The sequence below is a fragment of the Eretmochelys imbricata genome, chromosome 4, assembly GCF_965152235.1.
Source record: "Eretmochelys imbricata isolate rEreImb1 chromosome 4, rEreImb1.hap1, whole genome shotgun sequence".
In the NCBI taxonomy this organism is placed as follows: domain Eukaryota; kingdom Metazoa; phylum Chordata; order Testudines; family Cheloniidae; genus Eretmochelys; species Eretmochelys imbricata.
In genome coordinates, this window is record NC_135575.1 from 69,915,975 (window position 1) to 69,936,074 (window position 20,100).

Here is a 20,100-nt window from a genome sequence, read left to right on the forward strand (position 1 = left end):
CCTTTGTAGGAACTTGCTGGAGAGAGGCGCCCTTAAGAAGTTTTTACTAGCCCTCCTCATGTTACCTTTAGAACATAGGCACCTGGAGTATTCATAAACGAATAGATCCTGTTCTTCCTCTTTGCAGGGTTTTACTGTGATCAGCAGTTTAGGAAAGTGCCTTCTCCATCTAAATGCTGCTATCTGGCAGTACAGATTAAATGCCATATCCAAAAGTCTTGCTTTTCCAGACTGGTCCAAAATCCTTAAATTAAGAGATTCCCATTTTAAATATTTGAACAGTAGATATGATCATTGTAATGAAAGGCTTTAAACTTTTCCTTAGTTGCATTTATTGTGCATGAACTTCAGTCACATTCTCAGCTTTTCAGACAGATATATGTACAAATGGTTACATGCAGTTACATCAAAACCCGAGTGTTCTAAAAACAAAGATTCATATATCCCTCAAATATCCAGTATAAAATCAGCTGTATTTTAAAAAATACAGCTAGGGAGAAAAGAATAATGTTAGATAGCAGCAAGTCTCCAATTTTCCTTTTGTCCCTCAACTACAAGAACTGTATGTTATTCATTACTCCGAGTGATTACAATAGAATTGGACACCAAGTTGTGTTCCAGAACCAAGACAAAATGGGGTAATTTTCCTTTGGTGTTCTGAGATGACCACCACTCCCAGCATTAAACTGAGATTCTTTCTACTTTGCTCAGAGGCTAGCCTGTCTCCCCATGAAATACAGAGTAGGATACACAATGGGTAGGGTAAGGTTTGGAAAACAAGGTGGCAGAAACTCAGAAGAGAATGGTTCTCTGGCTTTTAACGCAAGTTTCAGGGAGTGGTCTGGGTATGCTCCACTGTCACCTGAGCAGGCAGGTGTTCAGGCTTAAGGACCAGCTTCTCTAGAGAATCCACTCCAAGTACATAGAGGTGGATGTTTACAGACATTTTGAGTAACGAAAATTCTAATCCAATTCCCATTCATGGTATGACCCCCATTGGCTTCAGAGTCAAAATGACAACACTTTAGAGAAAGGTCGTCAAATTGTATAAGCCGCTATCATTGTAACTGCAACAGTAGCACCTTTTACAGACTCTAACTTAACAGTGCACCATCCTAAGGGGAAGAAAAAACACACCACTGTAAATTCTCATGTATTGAACTAAAGTGTCAACACAACAAGTTTAAAGAGTAGTTTACAAAAAAGCTCTCTCCGAATATAAATATTTAATGCTGATGCTTTTTGGTATGCAGAACAGTTCCTATTTATAGTTTTTGGAAAAAGTTCAGCAAAAAAGCCACAAATACTTAGGACAGCTCTAAAAATCAGATTTAGACATTTTACACTGAAATTTTGTTTAGATGCTTGATCAGCCATCAATTTGATCAAATGTCTGCAAGCCTAGTTTTTCATACTATGCTTAGAGAAGTGAAATCCTGCTTTTCCTGCATACAAAGGAGAGACTTGGATGTGTTTTAGACCAGACACCTGATTCTTCATCTTTGCTTCATTTCCCCATTTGTGTAGTTACCCCTTTTAGGTCAAAGGGAAAAAACTAAACAAAAAAACCCACCACAACAGCAAAAGACACTGATCCAGAAACGGAGTCTCTTCAATTTACTCTATAGACTCTTCCACTCCAACTGTGGACGTGTGTTTAGGGAATATTGAAACAAATAGCCTTTAAAAACTCAACATGGTAGACACGGAGCACAGTTATAGCATGTTACAATATTTGATTTCATCTTATCCTCTACAATAAGGAACCCAGAAAGTCAGAAGGGTCCATACCTTACAATGTTTCATTCTGGAAAACAAATGTTTGGGTTCTAGAAGCACAGAAGACTTTGGTAGTTTGGAGTTTGTTACAGCTGTGCAAAAAAAAATCTCAATTGAACAACGTAAACACAAAGTTTAGTCAGGGAGCTCAGGTCCAACTTCAGCCCAGCAAAAGTTAATGTCCTCAAAGAAAGTGTCTGTTCAGACTAGTCAGTATCTCCAGCTGCAGATTTTACATTTCTAATATGAATGCATACTTCCAACTTGAGAGCTGTACTACTTCCATTAGAGACAGTAATCAAGTTGTGTTGTATGTCCTCCAAATCAAATTACATTGCTTTGGATTCCTCTTGAAATGCAGCAGCAGCTTCCTGGATATTTCTAACCTCTGATTTGCTGTGATGTTAGTGCTAGTAGTTTCTTGCTGAGCAGGGCATTGTGTCGCTGGAGATAGTCTATCACATCTCCTTGCTTTTCAACTATTTCTTCCAAACCTGAGCTTTCCCTTGAAGACATAAGAAAAGGAGGAAAGTCATTCACAATTCATGTTAAAGGAGTATATTACAAACTTTTTATCACTACACATAGAAGAGATTGGCACTAACTGATGGTAGTTCTACAAACCTCTTCTCATGACTTTGGTTTAGTTCCTCTTGATTACTTTCCTACCGTGAGACAATAGTTTGGGCCATAAGAGGAATATCTGAACATTTAGCAAAACTATGTGGGTGATAGGAGATTGGAGAGGCCCCATATAGGCAGCACCCTTAGATCTTTTTGTCAAGGCACTTTTACCTTCTAGTTATGATGTTCATCCCATCGCTGTTTTACCATGTGTTTTGTTTAATGTTGTAGTACGTCTGAATTCCATATTTTTCGGTAGTGGGGAAGCCGTGGTTGGACCTGTCTGGGAAGGCTATGCATAGGACAATTACAAGGCACAAACATAACCCCACTCTATATCTCTCAAGTTAAAAGCTTCTCTGTGTGGAGAGGAGACAGACTCTGAACAGAGAGGAAGGTTCATCTGCCCAGGCCACCCAGAAGGGAGTGAAATTGATCCCAGGATGCCGTACAGAAAGTAAAGTAAGCATTCCTTTGGATTCTATTGTGGTTTTCAATAAAGTGGTTAAAAATCCACCTGGTCTCTCAAATTTAACTGAATTACCCTAAGGGGAAAGGGTCAGAGGGGAAGGGTAGGGAGTTAGCCATTAAACACAGGTCCTCTTCCAGGCAAATAAATAGTTTAACTTTAGTGTTAAACATCTTCTGCTAAAACTTAACATGGTAACGAGACAACGTCACAATCATATTCAGAAGTTATTTGAACAGAAGAGTTTTGGTAAAAGCTAGAAACTTAAAGTTATGCTAGTGCTGTACTCCTCATTCAAAGATTTGGTGCCTCAATAGTGTACATAAACAAGTTCATTTCATTTTGTTGTAGCTGGCTTACTGTTTGCTCTGGTTTGCATACAGCTTTTTAAGCTTCAAGCCATGTAGTGTACTTGCACTGAGATACTCTATTCTGGATATAAGCAATATATTTGGAGGCATTTCAAAGACTATCAAACCATAACTAAAATAGAACACGTATCTAAATACACTACATGGCTTGATGTTAAGAAAAGGTTCTATAAAAAGGCAAAAGTATCAAATGCAAAGTGCTTGGCTGTTGGCTAGAATTTAGCCAGTTTTCTTGTACTAAAGAATGCTGTAATGGCTTCTTCTTATACCCTGAATTGAGAAGTTACTTACCATAAAGAGTCAAGAAGAATAGATAGGAAGGTTTATAATTTAGTAGTCATTGCCAGAGCCCATTAGCCTCACTTAGGCCCCAGGAAAATGCATTCCAATTTACAGTTAAACTAATAACAAAGAGCACTTGTTTGTATGATGCAGCTGAAAATAGTTCACAGGAGACTTCAAGAAGCAGTATCCTCCATACTAAGTGATTACTTGGATCAGTTTTTCCTTTGCAACTCAGCACTTACACCATTATGCTAATAATTAAAAGAACTATATTTAAACTTTAAAGTTACAAAGTCAAGCACTCTAGAATTAGCCAGTGCCAGATGTAAGGTTACCTGGTTCAACTTTAACCCAGCTCCTTGTGCGTATGCATTATTATCCCCACCAACAAAACCCCAGTAAAATGCCAAGTTTTGAGTCCCTCCAGAGCATGGAGATGCTACAGCTTGTCAGCCATGCAATTCCTACAAATAAGCCATGGATAAGATGACTTTCCCACATTCTCTCTTTAAGATTACTGAACCATGTTTGCTGAAAATGTTCCAAAAGTTCAGAAGCAGGTGGCTGAATTGGAATTTCAGCCCAAACAGCAAAAGTCTGGCAGTTATACAACTGAAAACAGGGTCTTTAATGGAGAAAGTTGTACAACCTTAACTATAATTAGTTCTAGTAGTGCCACCCAATGACCTTTTTTCAGACAAGTAAACAGTCATACATGCTGGCTGAAGTTACATTCTTGTTGGCCTAGAGAGGATTTCTAAATAAAAAAATCCTTTGGATTTCCAAAGAACACATTAGGAGGAACATGTCATACTTAAATCCTAGAATTTATGCTCTAATAAATTTAAGGCTTTTATAAAGCTTGAAACAGGTGTTTGAACATGCATACAGTCTTGTCCACATAGACCCAAATACAATCTTCAGTGGACTTCCGAGTACAATACAATGTGTCCTAGAGTGCAGTTCTACTCTGAAGAATAACTTGGCACAGAAGTTGCCATGTTTAAGAAGCTTCCCTAGTCTGTATTCTTGTTAACCCTACAGAACCAGAGTTGCATTCTCTTCTTGTACATCAATAGAGTTGTTTAATAGTTACAGTTCCAGGGCCTGTCAGATACACCAGTACAAACCCACTTAAGCCAACAGGGCTGCACAAGTTATTGAGGGCAAAATATGGCCTGTAGGACTTTTACTACTGGGCAAGTATGAGAAGGAAGGAAACAGCTCTTCTCAGATCCCAGCTTGGATTATCAGCCCTGCAAAGTTATTCTTAAGGAGACATCTGATCTAGAGAACAAGCAAGCATGGAATTCTAATCTCTGTCTTCCTTTTACAGAACTTTTCACAGTAGACCTGCTCTTTAAACAATTTATTCAAGGGGTTAATAAGTCTCTTGCTCAGCACAGGTGGTCTTACTATGAAGTGGTGCAGAAATGTTCTCAGAATGTTTGAGAATGAGTCAAGAGGGGAGCTGAATCAATAAGGGTTGTGATCCCTTATACAGATTGTACTATACACCCCCCTCACACACACCCTCCAATGTGATAAGAGGACAACACAACTGAAGACCTTCCCTACATCCTGGGTTTCTGTGCTGCTCAGGTATATTTGGGGGGAGGGTCACACATCAGTTTCTCCAGAAAGTGCATGGAAGTTTGAAATTGTGAACATTAAAGGTTCAGAAGAGACTGACTAGCAGAACTGTTAGATCTTTCTGCTGTGTTCTCAGCACCACACCAACAGACTACTTCCATGCTAGTGTTTCACACACTATGGGGTATTTAGTCACAGATTTGATATACATAGAATCATAGAATATCAGGGTTGGAAGGGACCTCAGGAGGTCATCTAGTCCAACCCCCTGCTCAAAAGCAGGACCCATCCCCAACTAAATCATCCCAGCCAGGGCTTTGTCAAGCCTGACCTTAAAAACCTCTAAGGAAGGAGATTCCACCACCTCCCTAGGCAACGCATTCCAGTGTTTCACCACCCTCCTAGTGAAAAAGTTTTTCCTAATATCCAACCTAAACCTCCCCCACTGCAACTTGAGACCATTACTCCTTGTCCTGTCCTCTTCCACCACTGAGAATAGTCTAGAACCATCCTCTCTGGAACCACCTCTCAGGTAGTTGAAAGCAGCTATCAAATCCCCCCTCATTCTTCTCTTCCGCAGACTAAACAATCCCAGTACCCTCAGCCTCTCCTCATAAGTCATGTGTTCCAGACCCCTAATCATTTTTGTTGCCCTTCGCTGGACTCTCTCCAATTTATCCACATCCTTCTTGTAGTGTGGGGCCCAAAACTGGACACAGTACTCCAGATGAGGCCTCACCAATGTCGGATAGAGGGGGACGATCACGTCCCTCGATCTGCTCGCTATGCCCCTACTTATACATCCCAAAATGCCATTGGCCTTCTTGGCAACAAGGGCACACTGCTGACTCATATCCAGCTTCTCGTCCACTGTCACCCCTAGGTCCTTTTCCGCAGAACTGCTGCCTAGCCATTCGGTCCCTAGTCTGTAGCTGTGCATTGGGTTCTTCCGTCCTAAGTGCAGGACCCTGCACTTATCTTTATTGAACCTCAGATTTCTTTTGGCCCAATCCTCCAATTTGTCTAGGTCCCTCTGTATCCTATCCCTGCCCTCCAGCGTATCTACCACTCCTCCCAGTTTAGTATCATCCGCAAATTTGCTGAGAGTGCAATCCACACCATCCTCCAGATCATTTATGAAGATATTGAACAAAACCGGCCCCAGGACCGACCCTTGGGGCACTTCACTTGAGACCGGCTGCCAACTAGACATGGAGCCATTGATCACTACCCGTTGAGCCCGACAATCTAGCCAACTTTCTACCCACCTTATAGTGCATTCATCCAGCCCATACTTCTTTAACTTGCTGACAAGAATAATGTGGGAGACTGTGTCAAAAGCTTTGCTAAAGTCAAGAAACAATACATCCACTGCTTTCCCTTCATCCACAGAACCAGTAATCTCATCATAGTAGGTGATTAGATTAGTCAGGCATGACTTGCCCTTGGTGAATCCATGCTGACTGTTCCTGATCACTTTCCTCTCATGTAAGTGCTTCAGGATTGATTCTTTGAGGACCTGCTCCATGATTTTTCCAGGGACTGAGGTGAGGCTGACTGGCCTGTAGTTCCCAGGATCCTCCTTCTTCCCTTTTTTAAAGATTGGTACTACATTAGCCTTTTTCCAGTCATCCAGGACTTCCCCCGTTCGCCACAAGTTTTCAAAGATAATGGCCAATGGCTCTGCAATCACAGCCGCCAGTTCCTTTAGCACTCTTGGATACAACTTGTCCGGCCCCATGGACTTGTGCACGTCCAGCTTTTCTAAATAGTCCCTAACCACCTCTTTCTCCACAGAGGGCTGGCCATCTATTCCCCATGTTGTGATGCCCAGCGCAGCAGTCTGGGAGCTGACCTTGTTTGTGAAGACAGAGGCAAAAAAAGCATTGAGTACATTAGCTTTTTCCACATCCTCTGTCACTAGGTTGCCTCCCTCATTCATTAAGGGGCCCACACTTTCCTTGGCTTTCTTCTTGTTGCCAACATACCTAAAGAAACCCTTCTTGTTACTCTTAACATCTCTCACTAGCTGCAGCTCCAGGTGCGATTTGGCCCTCCTAATTTCATTCCTACATGCCCGAGCAATATTTTTATACTCTTCCCTGGTCATATGTCCAACCTTCCACTTCTTGTAAGCTTCGTTTTTATGCTTAAGATCCGCTAGGATTTCACCGTTAAGCCAAGCTGGTCACCTGCCATATTTACTATTCTTTCGACACATCGGGATGGTTTGTCCCTGTAACCTCAACAGGGATTCCTTGAAATACAGCCAGCTCTCCTAGACTCCTTTCCTCTTCATGTTAGTCCCCCAGGGGATCCTACCCATCCGTTCCCTGAGGGAGTCGAAGTCTGCTTTCCTGAAGTCCAGGGTCCGTATCCTGCTGCTTACCTTTCTTCCCTGTGTCAGGATCCCGAACTCAACCAACTCATGGTCACTGCCTCCCAGATTCCCATCCACTTTTGCTTCCCCTACTAATTCTTCCCGGTTTGTGAGCAGCAGGTCAAGAAAAGCTCCCCCCTAGTTGGCTCCTCTAGCACTTGCACCAGGAAATTGTCCCCTATGCTTTCCAAAAACTTCCTGGATTGTCTATGCACTGCTGTATCGCTCTCCCAGCAGATATCAGGAAAATTAAAGTCACCCATGAGAACCAGGGCATGTAATCTAGTATATCTAGTACACATGCAGTCTAGCTTAGATGCAAGGAGCAGTAGTTCCCCCCACTCCCCCAAAACAGTACCCTAATCTTTGAATAGATCAAACGTTTAAACACATTCCAGTTGCTGAAATATGTAGTAGTCAAAAAAAGTACATGGATCAGGGTGTTTGTCAGGTTAACATGAGCAGGCTGAATGATGGTCTCTCCAAATAGGCTTATTCATGGTCTCTCTACCCTCTGCCAACACAAAAAAAAATGCAATATATCTGTATATTTCCACATTTGGAGAGGAATTCTACTTCTAACCCCATACTAGCTGCTAGATACTCCTGACCCCAGCCTAAGAGAGAAATCCCTGACCTCAAGCTGCAGAAGTCCTTCTTACTGTCTAGCAAGGAGCACCCAATTTACTTCCCTCCCAGCTATCAACCCAATATTTTCTGGGCAAGAGTTCCTTGGTTTATACAAACACACATTTGAAATGACATCCAAGACATCAGTATTTCTCCACAGACTGCTTAAAACCAATTATGTTAGGAGACTAAGCACAGCTAGTTATGTTTAGAACATCATAGGAGAGATTCATATAAAATTTCACCAATAACTGCCACATGGCCCCTATGTACCTATTAAGGCAATGACATACCCTTTTCATGATTAAGTATTTTTGTATTCTACCAAGTTACCATTGCTGAGGGGGACTCTTTACAGTTTCTGATTTTTGTGAATATAATATAGCAGCCGTAATGCCACAGAAGTCCATTAAGGCATTTTTATATCACCTTTCTATTTTTCCTTATGGCTTTAAGGTCCCACATGCCATTCTGTACAGAAATTGATGCTAAGTGTTTACAGAGTTACCCAAATAAACTAACTGAAGCGGTTACCTGAATCCAATCTCTGAAGTAATGTGACTGGGGTAAGCATACATCTTTTCTTCTTCAATTATATCAGGCCTTGGCCTTACCTTGTTGAAATTGCTTATTTTCACTGAAATAAAAAGAGGTAGTTAATGGAGAGTTTTTAATAGCGTGGTCTATCTCCTCAACTCAGAGTCCTACACAGGGTTCAAACCTGCCTCAAAAGTATCAGTGGGGAGATACCCAGGGAGCCCAACAAGAGGGTCAGGTTACACATTAGGAATTGGCATTTTTTCCTTTGATCCTGCTGCTCAAAATTGCATAAGGGCATGCCTGAAAATTGTGGAGCTTGCACTAGCTTTGAGAGCCCCAAGCAGTGGGGAATGTTACATTTCCTGAAGTGATAAGAGGCTCTTTGAAAAAGAAAACTTCCTGTGTCTTTCCCCCATCCCCCACAAAAGATGACAAAACTCACTTGCTTGCTCTCTGCTGCCTGTATTGTCTTGTGCTTAATTGTGTACAAATCTGCCAAGTTTACAAAACACCTCTTTAGAGAGCAGGCTAGGAACCACATTGTCTGTATCTTTAGTGGTCATTTCCCTTTTCTATTTGCAGCATTCCAATCTCATATACAACAGTTCTTGTGTGGGAGTGCTGTATAGTTATGATCAACCAGTCCTAATAACTATATTAAAATCTCAGAAAATCCCCATGAAAGTCCTGATATTTGTGTGGCAGTTCACTCTGTATTGTTAACGCACATTATTTAAGGACTTACTACCTGCTCAGACTGTGTCAATTCCTGAAGAGTTATGATTGTGCACCCCATGTGTGCATTTATAGGACACCACTCAAATGAGTCTCCATTACCATAGTCCATGCTGAATATGCTTTAAACTAAAAGCAGGTTTTAGTCAGTTCTTGATGCACTTTATCCTATTCACACTGGCTGCAACAACTGTTAGAAGCTGCTATCACTTTTAAACACAAGGAAGGGTAGTGTAGTTGGGGTCAGTATGCCTCAATCTGACCTTAGAGGACCAGTTACAGGGATAACATGGTAGCTCAGTCTTCATGCCTAAAAATCAATACACACTCGGTTTGCTAACAAGACTGCCATTAATGGTGCCAGTTGGAAACTGAAAACATGTCCATAATCTATACTTCCTAATAGATCCAGAAATAGTTAGGTTACAAATGCCAATTTGGTTCAAGTGCAAGAATAGTCCCCCATGATGATTAAGCATGTATAACTTATACTAATTTTTCGATGACAGTTTAAAGACATTTTTAATACTATTCCACAGCAGTTCTGCAACTCAAATACTGCAGTATCATGCAAATGCATGTGAAAGTGTAATCTCTACTAAGATACAGTTTCAAGTATAGAGACATCAAAATGACTTTAAAAATTCAGTTTTAAAAACTAAGCTAATAATTGTAACAGACCTTTTTGAAAACACTACCCCTTGAAAGTGAACTGAGTCCCAGTCTCGGATCCTTTTTGGGCTATCCAGGTTAGTGTGGACCTAGACCCTGGTTAAGCTAGAGATGTATCACAGTGTATTTCTGGTTAGAGAAGGGACATTAAAATAAGAGTTTGGGTGACATCCTCTAGGATATACCTAAAACCTTACTTTATGTAATGGTCCATTCTCTTCTATTCCAGCCTCTCTAGCGAGGAAAGGATGTTTCTCTCTCACCCCTCAGAGTTTTACTAAGCCACCTGCTATGTAGAAGCAGGTTGCCTGACTGATCATAGGAGTAATTAAGGCAGAAGTGTTTCAGCAAGTTGTAAAGTCAAACCAGACTGTCCCTGGGTGGTCTGCTTCTACCTCAAACTTTATCTGAGACAGGTCATTCAAGTGTGTGAATGAAGTTTAAAACCTATTCTAAGTTCAAGGCACTGAGGAAGGAAAAATAAGTCCTTCAAATGGTCATCTTCATTATATTTAATTGGGGGATAGAATAATATGGAATTGAGAGGAAGAGTGTAAAATTTGTCATGCCTAGTAAGCTTTGTTCTGATCCCTCACATATGGCCCAATCTTGCAAGTGCCAAGCACCCTCAATCCTCTTTGAAATCAATGGGAGCTGGGGATGTGTAGATCTTAGAACGATTACACTCTGAACAGAGGTAGACCATTAGGAAAATATACTGATTACAGGCCAGACAGATACTTTAGTAGGGCTGCTTGGGGAGTAATGTTAGGGTAACTGGGACTATCTGGAGCAAGGCATTACCTAACATGAGGAAGGGTATCACAATCTGGATCTATGAAAAAGAGTCAAGCTACTTTGGCACTTAACTCTATATGGAAGAAATTGTCCTTTACCAGTCAAGAATGCAGTAGGGTTTATTAAAAGGTCACTTTGCTAGAATAAAACAAGACCCTCAAGAGATTAGCCATGTCAGGCTAGGAAATTATCACATCTATCACAGTATTACACAGGCAAAAACAGCTTAAGGAGATACCAGGAATTTCCAACATGACTTGTCTGTGAGAATATTAGTCTTTTATTTGGCAGTATTATACGTGCAGAGTTTAAAGAATTATATATCTCTGCTGACAATATACACAAATCATAAGATGCCTCCCATTGCTGCCAGGAGCAGAGAAAATAGCCAAGAAGAGTTCATTTTAGTTAAATATAGATTTGAAATTTCCTCTAACGCCCTGGCCTCCCCATGCTACAAGGCTAAACTCAGGAGCATCAGATATCAAGTCTCAGTTATGTGTCACTATGTTTTATATCAGCCCTGCATTGACAGTAAGTTGTCACCATTTCATTCAGTGACCTAATTAAGGACTGAAAATTACCATAAAACTGCAGACAAGTAAGTAGCTATTTTGGTTAGGGGGAAGTGATTTTTCTGCCAGCGTAGTTAAAGTGGTACAGCTTGTGTGTTTAGACAAGGCCTTGGTGGACAGGTTCCCCCACTGCAACTCCACAGCACAAAAAGATGTAAACTAGAGACATTTATGGACTAGCTAGTCTAGTTACTGTATGCCCCATTAGAGCTAAATTAAGTTGAGCACTTAATGAAACGTGTGAACTCTTCAGGGCAGGGAATGTTTGGAATTGGTATAGTCCCCAATATATTTTGAGGACAATTGCAAGAGAATCCATAGTCAGTGTTGTGGGACTATTTCAAGTGACAGTGCAAGTGGTTTGGTAGCAATACAAAATCTACCCACCCATTCTTTAACATGTGTGAGCCAGAACAAGACAGTTTACTTTCTGGTGCCAGAAGAGGAAATATGGCACAACCCTGTTTGAGATTGTTTATGATCTTTCAGCTGAGTTAGTGAAAACACTTTAGTTTAAAAACAAATAAGCAGAATACATCAGAACAGATTAAACTATAACACTTCTGGAGGGGAGAAGAAAAGCTTACCAAAAGTGGTTTATCATAAGAGAATTACCTAACCTGAGAGACTTCAGAGTTCCTTAGGCCAGGTCTACACTTGAAACTATAGTGACTGGTACAGTTTTGCCACCAAATCCTCCTAGTGTAGATGCAGTTTATACTAGCTTATGCTCGTTTGAGGGAAAAGCTGTACTGGCAAAACACATTTGTATGCTGGTATAAACTGCAACTCCACTAGGAGGATTTGCTGGTATACACCTGTTGTAAGAAAATTATGCCTCCAGCCTATGTTACTATACTGGCAAAAGTTTCTAATATAGACCTGTCCTCAAACTCACTTAAAAATGTTAATCAACACTGCTTTCATCTTAGAGCTACATACTTTAAACAGACATCTGTGTACTAGAAAGAATTCCAGGCAAGTGTTTGTTTTGGAGGGGGACTTCAAACATTTGAGAGAAAAATGCTCCAAGTTCTGCGATAAGAAACCAAACATCCTGCCACAGAGACTTAATGCTCGCACTCAGGTAGTGCTCTGTCAGAAATACCAAGATCTAAATGGTGGGATGGACCCTCCATTTCGGTTATGCCTTTTCAGTGCTGTAACCCATCCCAAATTCGTTTTACTTCAGGAGTTTGGCCTTTAACAGAATTTGTGCATGAAGTCACTATGTGTGGTTCTGTATCAATTTAAGTCTCTCCTGCCCCCCCCACCCAAAAAGCCCTCACTTCCTTTACCAATTTGCAGTATATCTTGAACCGACATCAATTAGATGGGATTACAGAGCCTCCTCATCTTTTAAAGGGGTGTGAAGCTCCGTTTCAATGAATATTTGTTTAAAGGCGCATGCAGGTTTAGAGAATGAAGCTCAGCTTCAAACACTAGTATGGAGACCAACATTTTCTTGGTTGTTTATCCAGTTAAAATAGGACAAGAGATCAAGGCTGAGAAAGAAATACCTAATTCTTTGCTCTTTGAATATCAGTGTGAGCAAGGGAAGCAATGGAGTACTTTGTTTAGATTGTAACATTTGCAGTAAGAAACTATTCGGTCTATCGAGCAGTTTGAAGAAGTTTGAGGAATGTGACCATTCGGAAGACAGTTAGGAAAAACAAGTGCTATTGTGGAAAGCCCAAATCAAAACAGAGTGGAGGCAACCACCACGAGAACAGAACCTGTAAGGTGTTTTCATTACCTTCCCTTCCCCCATACCCAGGATGAAAGGTGCAAGTTGGGTAATGGAGGGGGAGCAATGGCATCCCACTGGGTTATTCTGCTTATGGTAGAAATCTTATTGCTAGTGCACTATCTGTGCTTTAGTTTTCAAGGCAGTGGATGATGGCTGTTTCTGTGATGCAGGTCTTTGTAACTATGTTCCAGCCTTTTGGGGGCGGGGAGGGGGGGGTGTTTAGCTAAAAGCACACCACTAAATCAACTCTCACTATTTTTCATTAGGATATTTTATTTACTTTACTATGCTGAAAATGGAGAAAACTATTTCAACAATATCCACTTATTAAAAGTAGATATCCACAATGAAAGAGATACCGACTGCAGCAAATAAAAGTGCTATAAAAGTGATTTTTATTTGGAGTAATTACTCTACTTCCAAAGTCACATTTACTCCAGACTATAGTGTCCACCTGAGGAAATTATACCAACATAGCTATACAGGAATACTTTGCTGCAGCTATGTTGGTCAAATTCCCCATGTAGACAGTTCTAGTGTCAGAGCCTCTATTATATCCAAGGGAGGTAGACTGGTACATTTGAGGCTTCATTTCTTGAGATAGTCTCAATACTATTACAAGCACAAGTTAAAAAGAAAATAGATAAGTCAGATCTTGAAACTGTTGTATTCAAAGCTTTTATAGATTTTGGTAGAGTACCATTACACTGGGAATAAAACTACACTCTGCAACTTTATAGCAAGTCACTAACTAGGCTTTTCTCTAGTCATGAAGTTTCTCCTAGAGTTTTAAGCTGAGACACCTTATGGGTCAGTTACTGACAAACACTGGCTATCTAGAAGTTGCTTTGGCTTTCAGCATTGTCCCATGAGAATCAGCAGCATAATGTTACAACAGCTGTTTCTTCTCCCCTCCCCGAAACTACTTTGTTCCTCTTTTCAACTCAACCTCTTTTCATCCCTTCCCTTCTTTTGTCAACACTTCACTTTAAGTTTTGTAATTGGTCTCCTTTCTAACTAGAGGACCCCAGAACTTGAATTCCAGTACCGCAGTAATTTTGCTGAGCTACTAGCAGCCACCTGATACTTCAGTCAGCATTCATTTTGTGGTGTAGGAGACACCAGCAGGAACTGAGCTGCCCTGAAGTCTACTGGTCGTCTCACTTCACACTAAGCTGTCAACATCAGCTCATTAAGAAGTAAGTACAGTTGATGAAAGCTTACTATGTTTTTAAATAAAACCAATCAGTACCCCTCTGATTACACTTCATTTTCTTTAAAAAAACAAAAAAAAAACAAAAAAAAAGAAGATTCCCAGGAGTTAAAGGACAATGACATTTACATGGTGTTTAAAAGCAAGATATAAAAATAGATATCACTTTGTAGTATTAGTCTGTGTATTTCACTGTAGCAATAAAGACTCCATGTGCAACAGCTCAAGAGGGGAAGTTAAATAAGATTATCTTCTCAGCTTAAAGAGCAGGAGACCTAATTTCTGGTTTCAAAAATCAAAACACTAGTTTACCTGGGTTTGCGGTATTTAACACCTTTTGTTTTCCTTACTAGTGGCAGCCAGGAGTAGACGTTTATTTCATGTTGTCTAGGTCACTCCTATGATCTTTCAGCCTGGCATACAAGCAATCTCGTCATCTAAATTTGAGTTTTATTGTGATGGTTTAATAGAACAAACAAAACATAGTCCTGGAGGATTAGGCCAAACCCATCAGGTCAGTAATGCTATATAGTATTCTACATTAAATTAATTATTTTGTACTAGCCGTTAGTGTTCTAGTGAACGTGGGCTAGAGATACATATTGCTTCATATAACTAAGTAGGGATTCCAAAAGTCTGAGTGTCACTTTATAACCTTCAACAAATACTAGATGTGATAAGATTGGGGAAAGAGGGAGAGAAGAGGAACTGGAAGGAAATTGCAAGTTTGAAGATTGAGACATGCCATATACCAGCTGAAACATTTAAGTTCCACATGCCAAAGGAAAGTAGTTTTGACTAGGCAAGAAGAATATTAGTTCTTTGAGTCACAGTTAAAAACAAAAAACAAAAACATTGAGCATATCTGTCTGACGAAACTGTCATGAAAGCACACTAGCAATCTGTGCTAGACATTTACTTCTATTTTAATTACTGCAGTTTCACTACATCACTAACTTCATGGGACAGTGCCTTAAACTCCAACAACTAGCCTAGTTTTTATCTGGCAATATTTAGCGTTTAAGCCAAATGTTGCCAAATGACTTCCCAGTTTGTTTTAAACAAGAACATCTGATTGTCTGCAATGTGTACAGATACTGAGAAGCCAGTTTGCAGCTATGATTGTAAAACAAGTCTTCTGGTGCCAAAAATTATTGTACTATGCTGAGAAAAGAGAGTTTAGTAGCTATTGTAAGGAGGCCATGCAACAAGGCAATAATTACAATTTTTACCTGTGTAAATGACTATGCATGTCAAAGAAGAAATCAGCTCCAGACACAAGACTCCAAGGATAAGGTAGAGATACTTTTTACTGTAGTTAGGAAAGGAATGCTGAGCTGACAGTATCAGAAGCAGGGCTGCATTTCCTTAAAAGAAAAAACAGACATGACATTTACGTATTTTAGTCTAGCTAATAACCAAAAATGGCTCAAACATTCCCTCCTCCAATACCTACATCCCAGTGGACTCTTGTTTGTTAGGCTAGATGGATTATAGCTATGGAATGGAAAAACATGACTGGTGTGTGATTTAAATTGCATAAGAGTAAGAAAGAGACAAGTGTTCATAATTACAGTTATTTGTGAAACTTAAGTCCTACAGGACTAGAATGCTTCATTCTATAGTTCTTGAAGCCTTCAAGCAAATGCACAAAATTCAGTGACAGCTAAGATATACAATGAATCAGTAATGTCATCATTGATTGACAAGAATGTTATACCTATTGTCTAATATTTGACCTTTCAGTACATCAGTGTAGTAGTCCACCAAGGCACTAGCGTCATTTAATTCAGAGCAGGCAGAAGAGATATTTGAATTCCCATTCTCCTCCCATTTGTCATCATTCCCCTCCCCATGCACTTCTTGCATCAGATATAAAATAATAAATTAAGTTCTTCAGAGTAGGTACCATGTCCTTCTTTTGTGCTGTAGAGTTTTTACAATATTCTAGGGAACATAAGACATGTCAGCTGTGAGGTAGGTTTAGAACTCATATACTGCTTGAAAGCAGAGCAGGAACAGGATACTGTGTTGGATGACTGAACTGTCAAGGCCAAATTTGCCACTTTATGAAATGTGGCATCCCATTTAATTTCCACCTTCACTTCTCAGTAGTGTTTGAGGGAAGTTGACCCTCACCCCCAACAAGGAAGTTTCGCTTGGGTGTTTACACACTTGGAATTTTAACCATTACATATACTAGAAGCCCTAAGCTTGCAAAAGGGACATAGTTTAATGAACATAAGGAAATCAGTACATCAAACTGCAAGACCACACACACACACTCAAAATAATTGAGAGAAGTTTCCATTTCAGCGATCTGAAGCACACTCTGTACTCAGCTTATTGTACTCTCCACAATCACTGCCTTCCAATAAAAAGGCCCCCTATTAAAAAAGGGCCATGACCATGATATGATTTTAGACAAGAATTAAGTTCAGTTTCTGGAAAAAGCTGGACAGCTGCTGCTCGTTAAACACCTCCTATGCTTGCTGCCACTAGGAAGAAAAAGTAAAACTAAAGAATGTACAGAGTTAAAATGCTGCCAAGAATCCTCTTCTCCCCAGGAAAAGTAGGGATGAAGTAGCATTCGTAACATGAATCCTGCTGCAAATTAAGGAGTTTTATTTTGCTTGAAACTTCAGCAACATGCAGCCTAGACCTGGGCTACACTCAAAAATCAGGAACCAACCTAACTAGGGCTGTGAAAAACCATCATGCCTTGTGTGTCACAGTTAGGTCAACCTAACCCCGGTGTATACATGGCTAGACTGACGGAAGAGTTCTTCCATCAACCTAGCTACCACCTTGGTGGAAGGGGTTTCCTTCATTATCTCTAATATAGGAAGCATCTATGCTACAGCAGAGCACAAGCAGTGCTGTAGCTGTGCTGCTATAGTGTACATATGGTCTAAGTCGTATTAGAAGTTGGAGTATGTGGAAATGGTGAAGGGGATGAGACCTCTTCAGACTTTCTTTTCTTCCATTTTGCAGTTATGGAATGCACCCCTGAAACACTTTCCACAAATGCACATGATCTCTCCATACAAGCAAATGAGAAAGTCTGTGCTGTTTCATGAGGACCTAGAGTAGACCACATAACTGTTCCCCACCCCAGCCTTTTTTTAATGGGGCATGTTACATGACTGCTTTTCTCCAACCTGAACACCCTTTGCTCTTAAATTCTGGAGTTTGACTGCAGACTCAAGCTCAGAAGTGGGCACGCTGACTAAGTAGTGCAGGTTCTTATTACTATATGAAGCCTACAATGGCTTCAGAAAGTAAAGTCAGCCAAGAGCATTCCTGGGGCCCTGTGGATGCATGCAAGTCAGCATTTTATCAGCCAACAGTCAGAAACAGGGCAAAATGACTAGCAGCCAAATGCAGCACATGTTTGCTCCAAGGACATTATGACTACCGGATTTAGTTGATGGGACAAGACAAGACATCTAGTCAGTGGCTACTATTTCTGAATCTATTTCAACTCAGCTGAATTCTGGCCTGCTGCTACAGTAATAAAAGCAAGAGCAGGGAAGTTTGTATTTAACTATTAAGCATAGCACTCTCAAACAAACTAGTGTGCCACAATCTTAAAAATTATGAGTTCATAAAGCGTAGATGAAGTAGTTCAGTTCACGGTATTTTTTGATACAGAATCCGTAAAAGAGAAAAATGCAAATCGGTTTCTCTCACCTGTAGAATGTATAAGGAGTGGCAGTCTTTTAAGATGTCTTGTTGATCGGTAGATCATGAGGTATCCTCTGCATCTGACTTTACTGTGATGATGCTGAAGATATCGTTCAAAGACAACATGCAGAATCCACAGAATTACCTTTGCAATGATTATGACACTTTGCACCTTAAGCGGGTTGGTGTAGTTTCCGGGGCATTCGTCCTCATTTGGGTTTACATAAGAACAATATATACCTGCTAAAAATACTAAGACAACAAAAGCAACCTGTGAAAGAAGGGAAAGAGAGGAGACAGACCTTAAGGTTAATAGTTAAAATATAAGCAATATTACCAAAATTTAACTACTGTGTCTTATTTTCTGGATTGGTTCAAATGGAAGGGAAAAAAAAAAAAAAAAAGAAGATCATCCCTAGAATCCCTAATGCAGTTTTCTAGAACAGTGGTCTCCACAGTGTGGTGCACACACCCCAGGGGGTGTGCAGAAGGAGGAGCGCCACCAGACGGCACTCTGCCGTTGTTTTTCTTCAGCAGCGGCTCTGCATGCCTGCAGCAGGTCTTCTCTCCCCCAGCCCTGCCCCCCTCACGGCACGCCTGCGGCAGATCTTCCCTCCTTCTTTCTTTGGCAGCACCGTGGGGTTGCACATTCCAAAAATCTTTGGAGACCACTGTTCTAGAAGATACTTCATCTTTGTACAATAAGTATATCATGCATCTTCTTCCTGAATACAGAACTGAAATATTTGTTCTGCCTTTTTTGCATCATTAATAATTTTACCACCTCCATCTACTCATGGACCAACAACATTACTAGATTTTTTTGTTCCTAGCACACAGTACTAAGATTACTTATTGTCCTCAGCCTTACCAGTGATGGATTTTTCCCAGATGCCTTTAGCTTTCCTTATTTTATACATTTCATGATTTCTAGTTTATGTCAATTGCTATTTCTCTTTACATGTGCTACATTGATTTTGTCATTTATAATTGCTGCCTTCACTGCACCAGGATGCGCTTCTAGCCAAAGCTGTGGCTTTTTGGCCACCTAATAAACTCTTAAAGGACTCTCCCATTTTTCAAAATTTTTCCTCCAGATCAGTGTTGCTCATAATTTTCCTCAGCTTTGGGAAACTAGCCCTTTTGAAACACCAGGTATACATTTGGGACTGTCCTCTGGTTGCCCATATTGAATGTAATCAGGTCATGACAGTTGATCTATAGGTAACCACTAACTTCCAGTCCTGTTATTAGTCCTATTTTTAAAAAAGCAAAAAGCCACCAGAAAGCAGCTTAGCGGCCCAAGGCCTTGAGCGGCTGAAGAATCAGACAAGAGGACACGGCTTTTTAGTCAAGGGTATTAAGGAAAGTCAAACATCCTTCCTTGTACTGTCTACAAGATTTTTTTTGCAGACTAAGTTGGTGACTCAGGCATTTATTTTCACAAAGCGGAAGAGGATAGGTATAGTGGCTTTTTAAAAAAAACAGATTAGTTAAAAGAAGTCATTTAAGCCTTGTTTAAGTTATTATTCTACTGCCTTATCCTCTTATGGGATTGTCAACACAGTCAACAGTAAACTTGCTGTAGGAGAACGGACCACAATCCCGCAAGAGTCCTCAAATATAATTATCCTGTGAGATAACATGGTTAGTTTTAGTTTATACCTAGGCACTTACAAAACTAAACGCCCCTCCCCAAAAGAAAAAAAAAAAAAAAAAAAAAAAAAGACAGGTTTTGATTCTAAGCCTCCCTGATCTTCTAAAATCGTAAACAAGAGTGTTTTGAATTCTGAGGAAACCAAACACACACCATTGGACTCCAAGCTCTCCAAACATTTATCCACAAGTACTTCTAATACTAAGCTGCCATTTAATAATAGGTCCATTTCAGAGTGATCTTAAGTTTGTAGAGAAGAAAGTAAATACCTCTTACATGTTTTTTCCCCCCTCCCATGATTTATATCTTCCATATATCAAACTAACAGTAGTGTATATCCTG

At 40.2% G+C, this 20,100-nt stretch overlaps 1 protein-coding gene across 2 annotated transcripts in view; it reads right to left on the bottom strand.

The window, feature by feature from the left end:
- Window positions 1-315: 315 nt before the first annotated feature.
- TMEM192 (transmembrane protein 192) overlaps window positions 316-20,100 on the bottom strand; it is a 38,818-nt gene continuing 19,033 nt past the window's right edge. Inside the window, exons 3-7 of one of the 2 annotated variants that reach the window (XM_077815430.1) lie at window positions 18,108-18,372; window positions 15,647-15,781; window positions 8,666-8,768; window positions 2,575-2,682; window positions 2,172-2,284 (exon numbers count right to left, since the gene is read on the bottom strand). In XM_077815430.1, coding sequence (XP_077671556.1) covers window positions 2,607-2,682; window positions 8,666-8,768; window positions 15,647-15,781; window positions 18,108-18,372 — 579 coding nt within the window. In that variant the 3' untranslated portion in view covers window positions 2,172-2,284; window positions 2,575-2,606. Of the gene's footprint in view, window positions 2,285-2,574; window positions 2,683-8,665; window positions 8,769-15,646; window positions 15,782-18,107; window positions 18,373-20,100 lie in introns of both variants that reach the window. The other variant, XM_077815429.1, reaches the window with a different exon arrangement.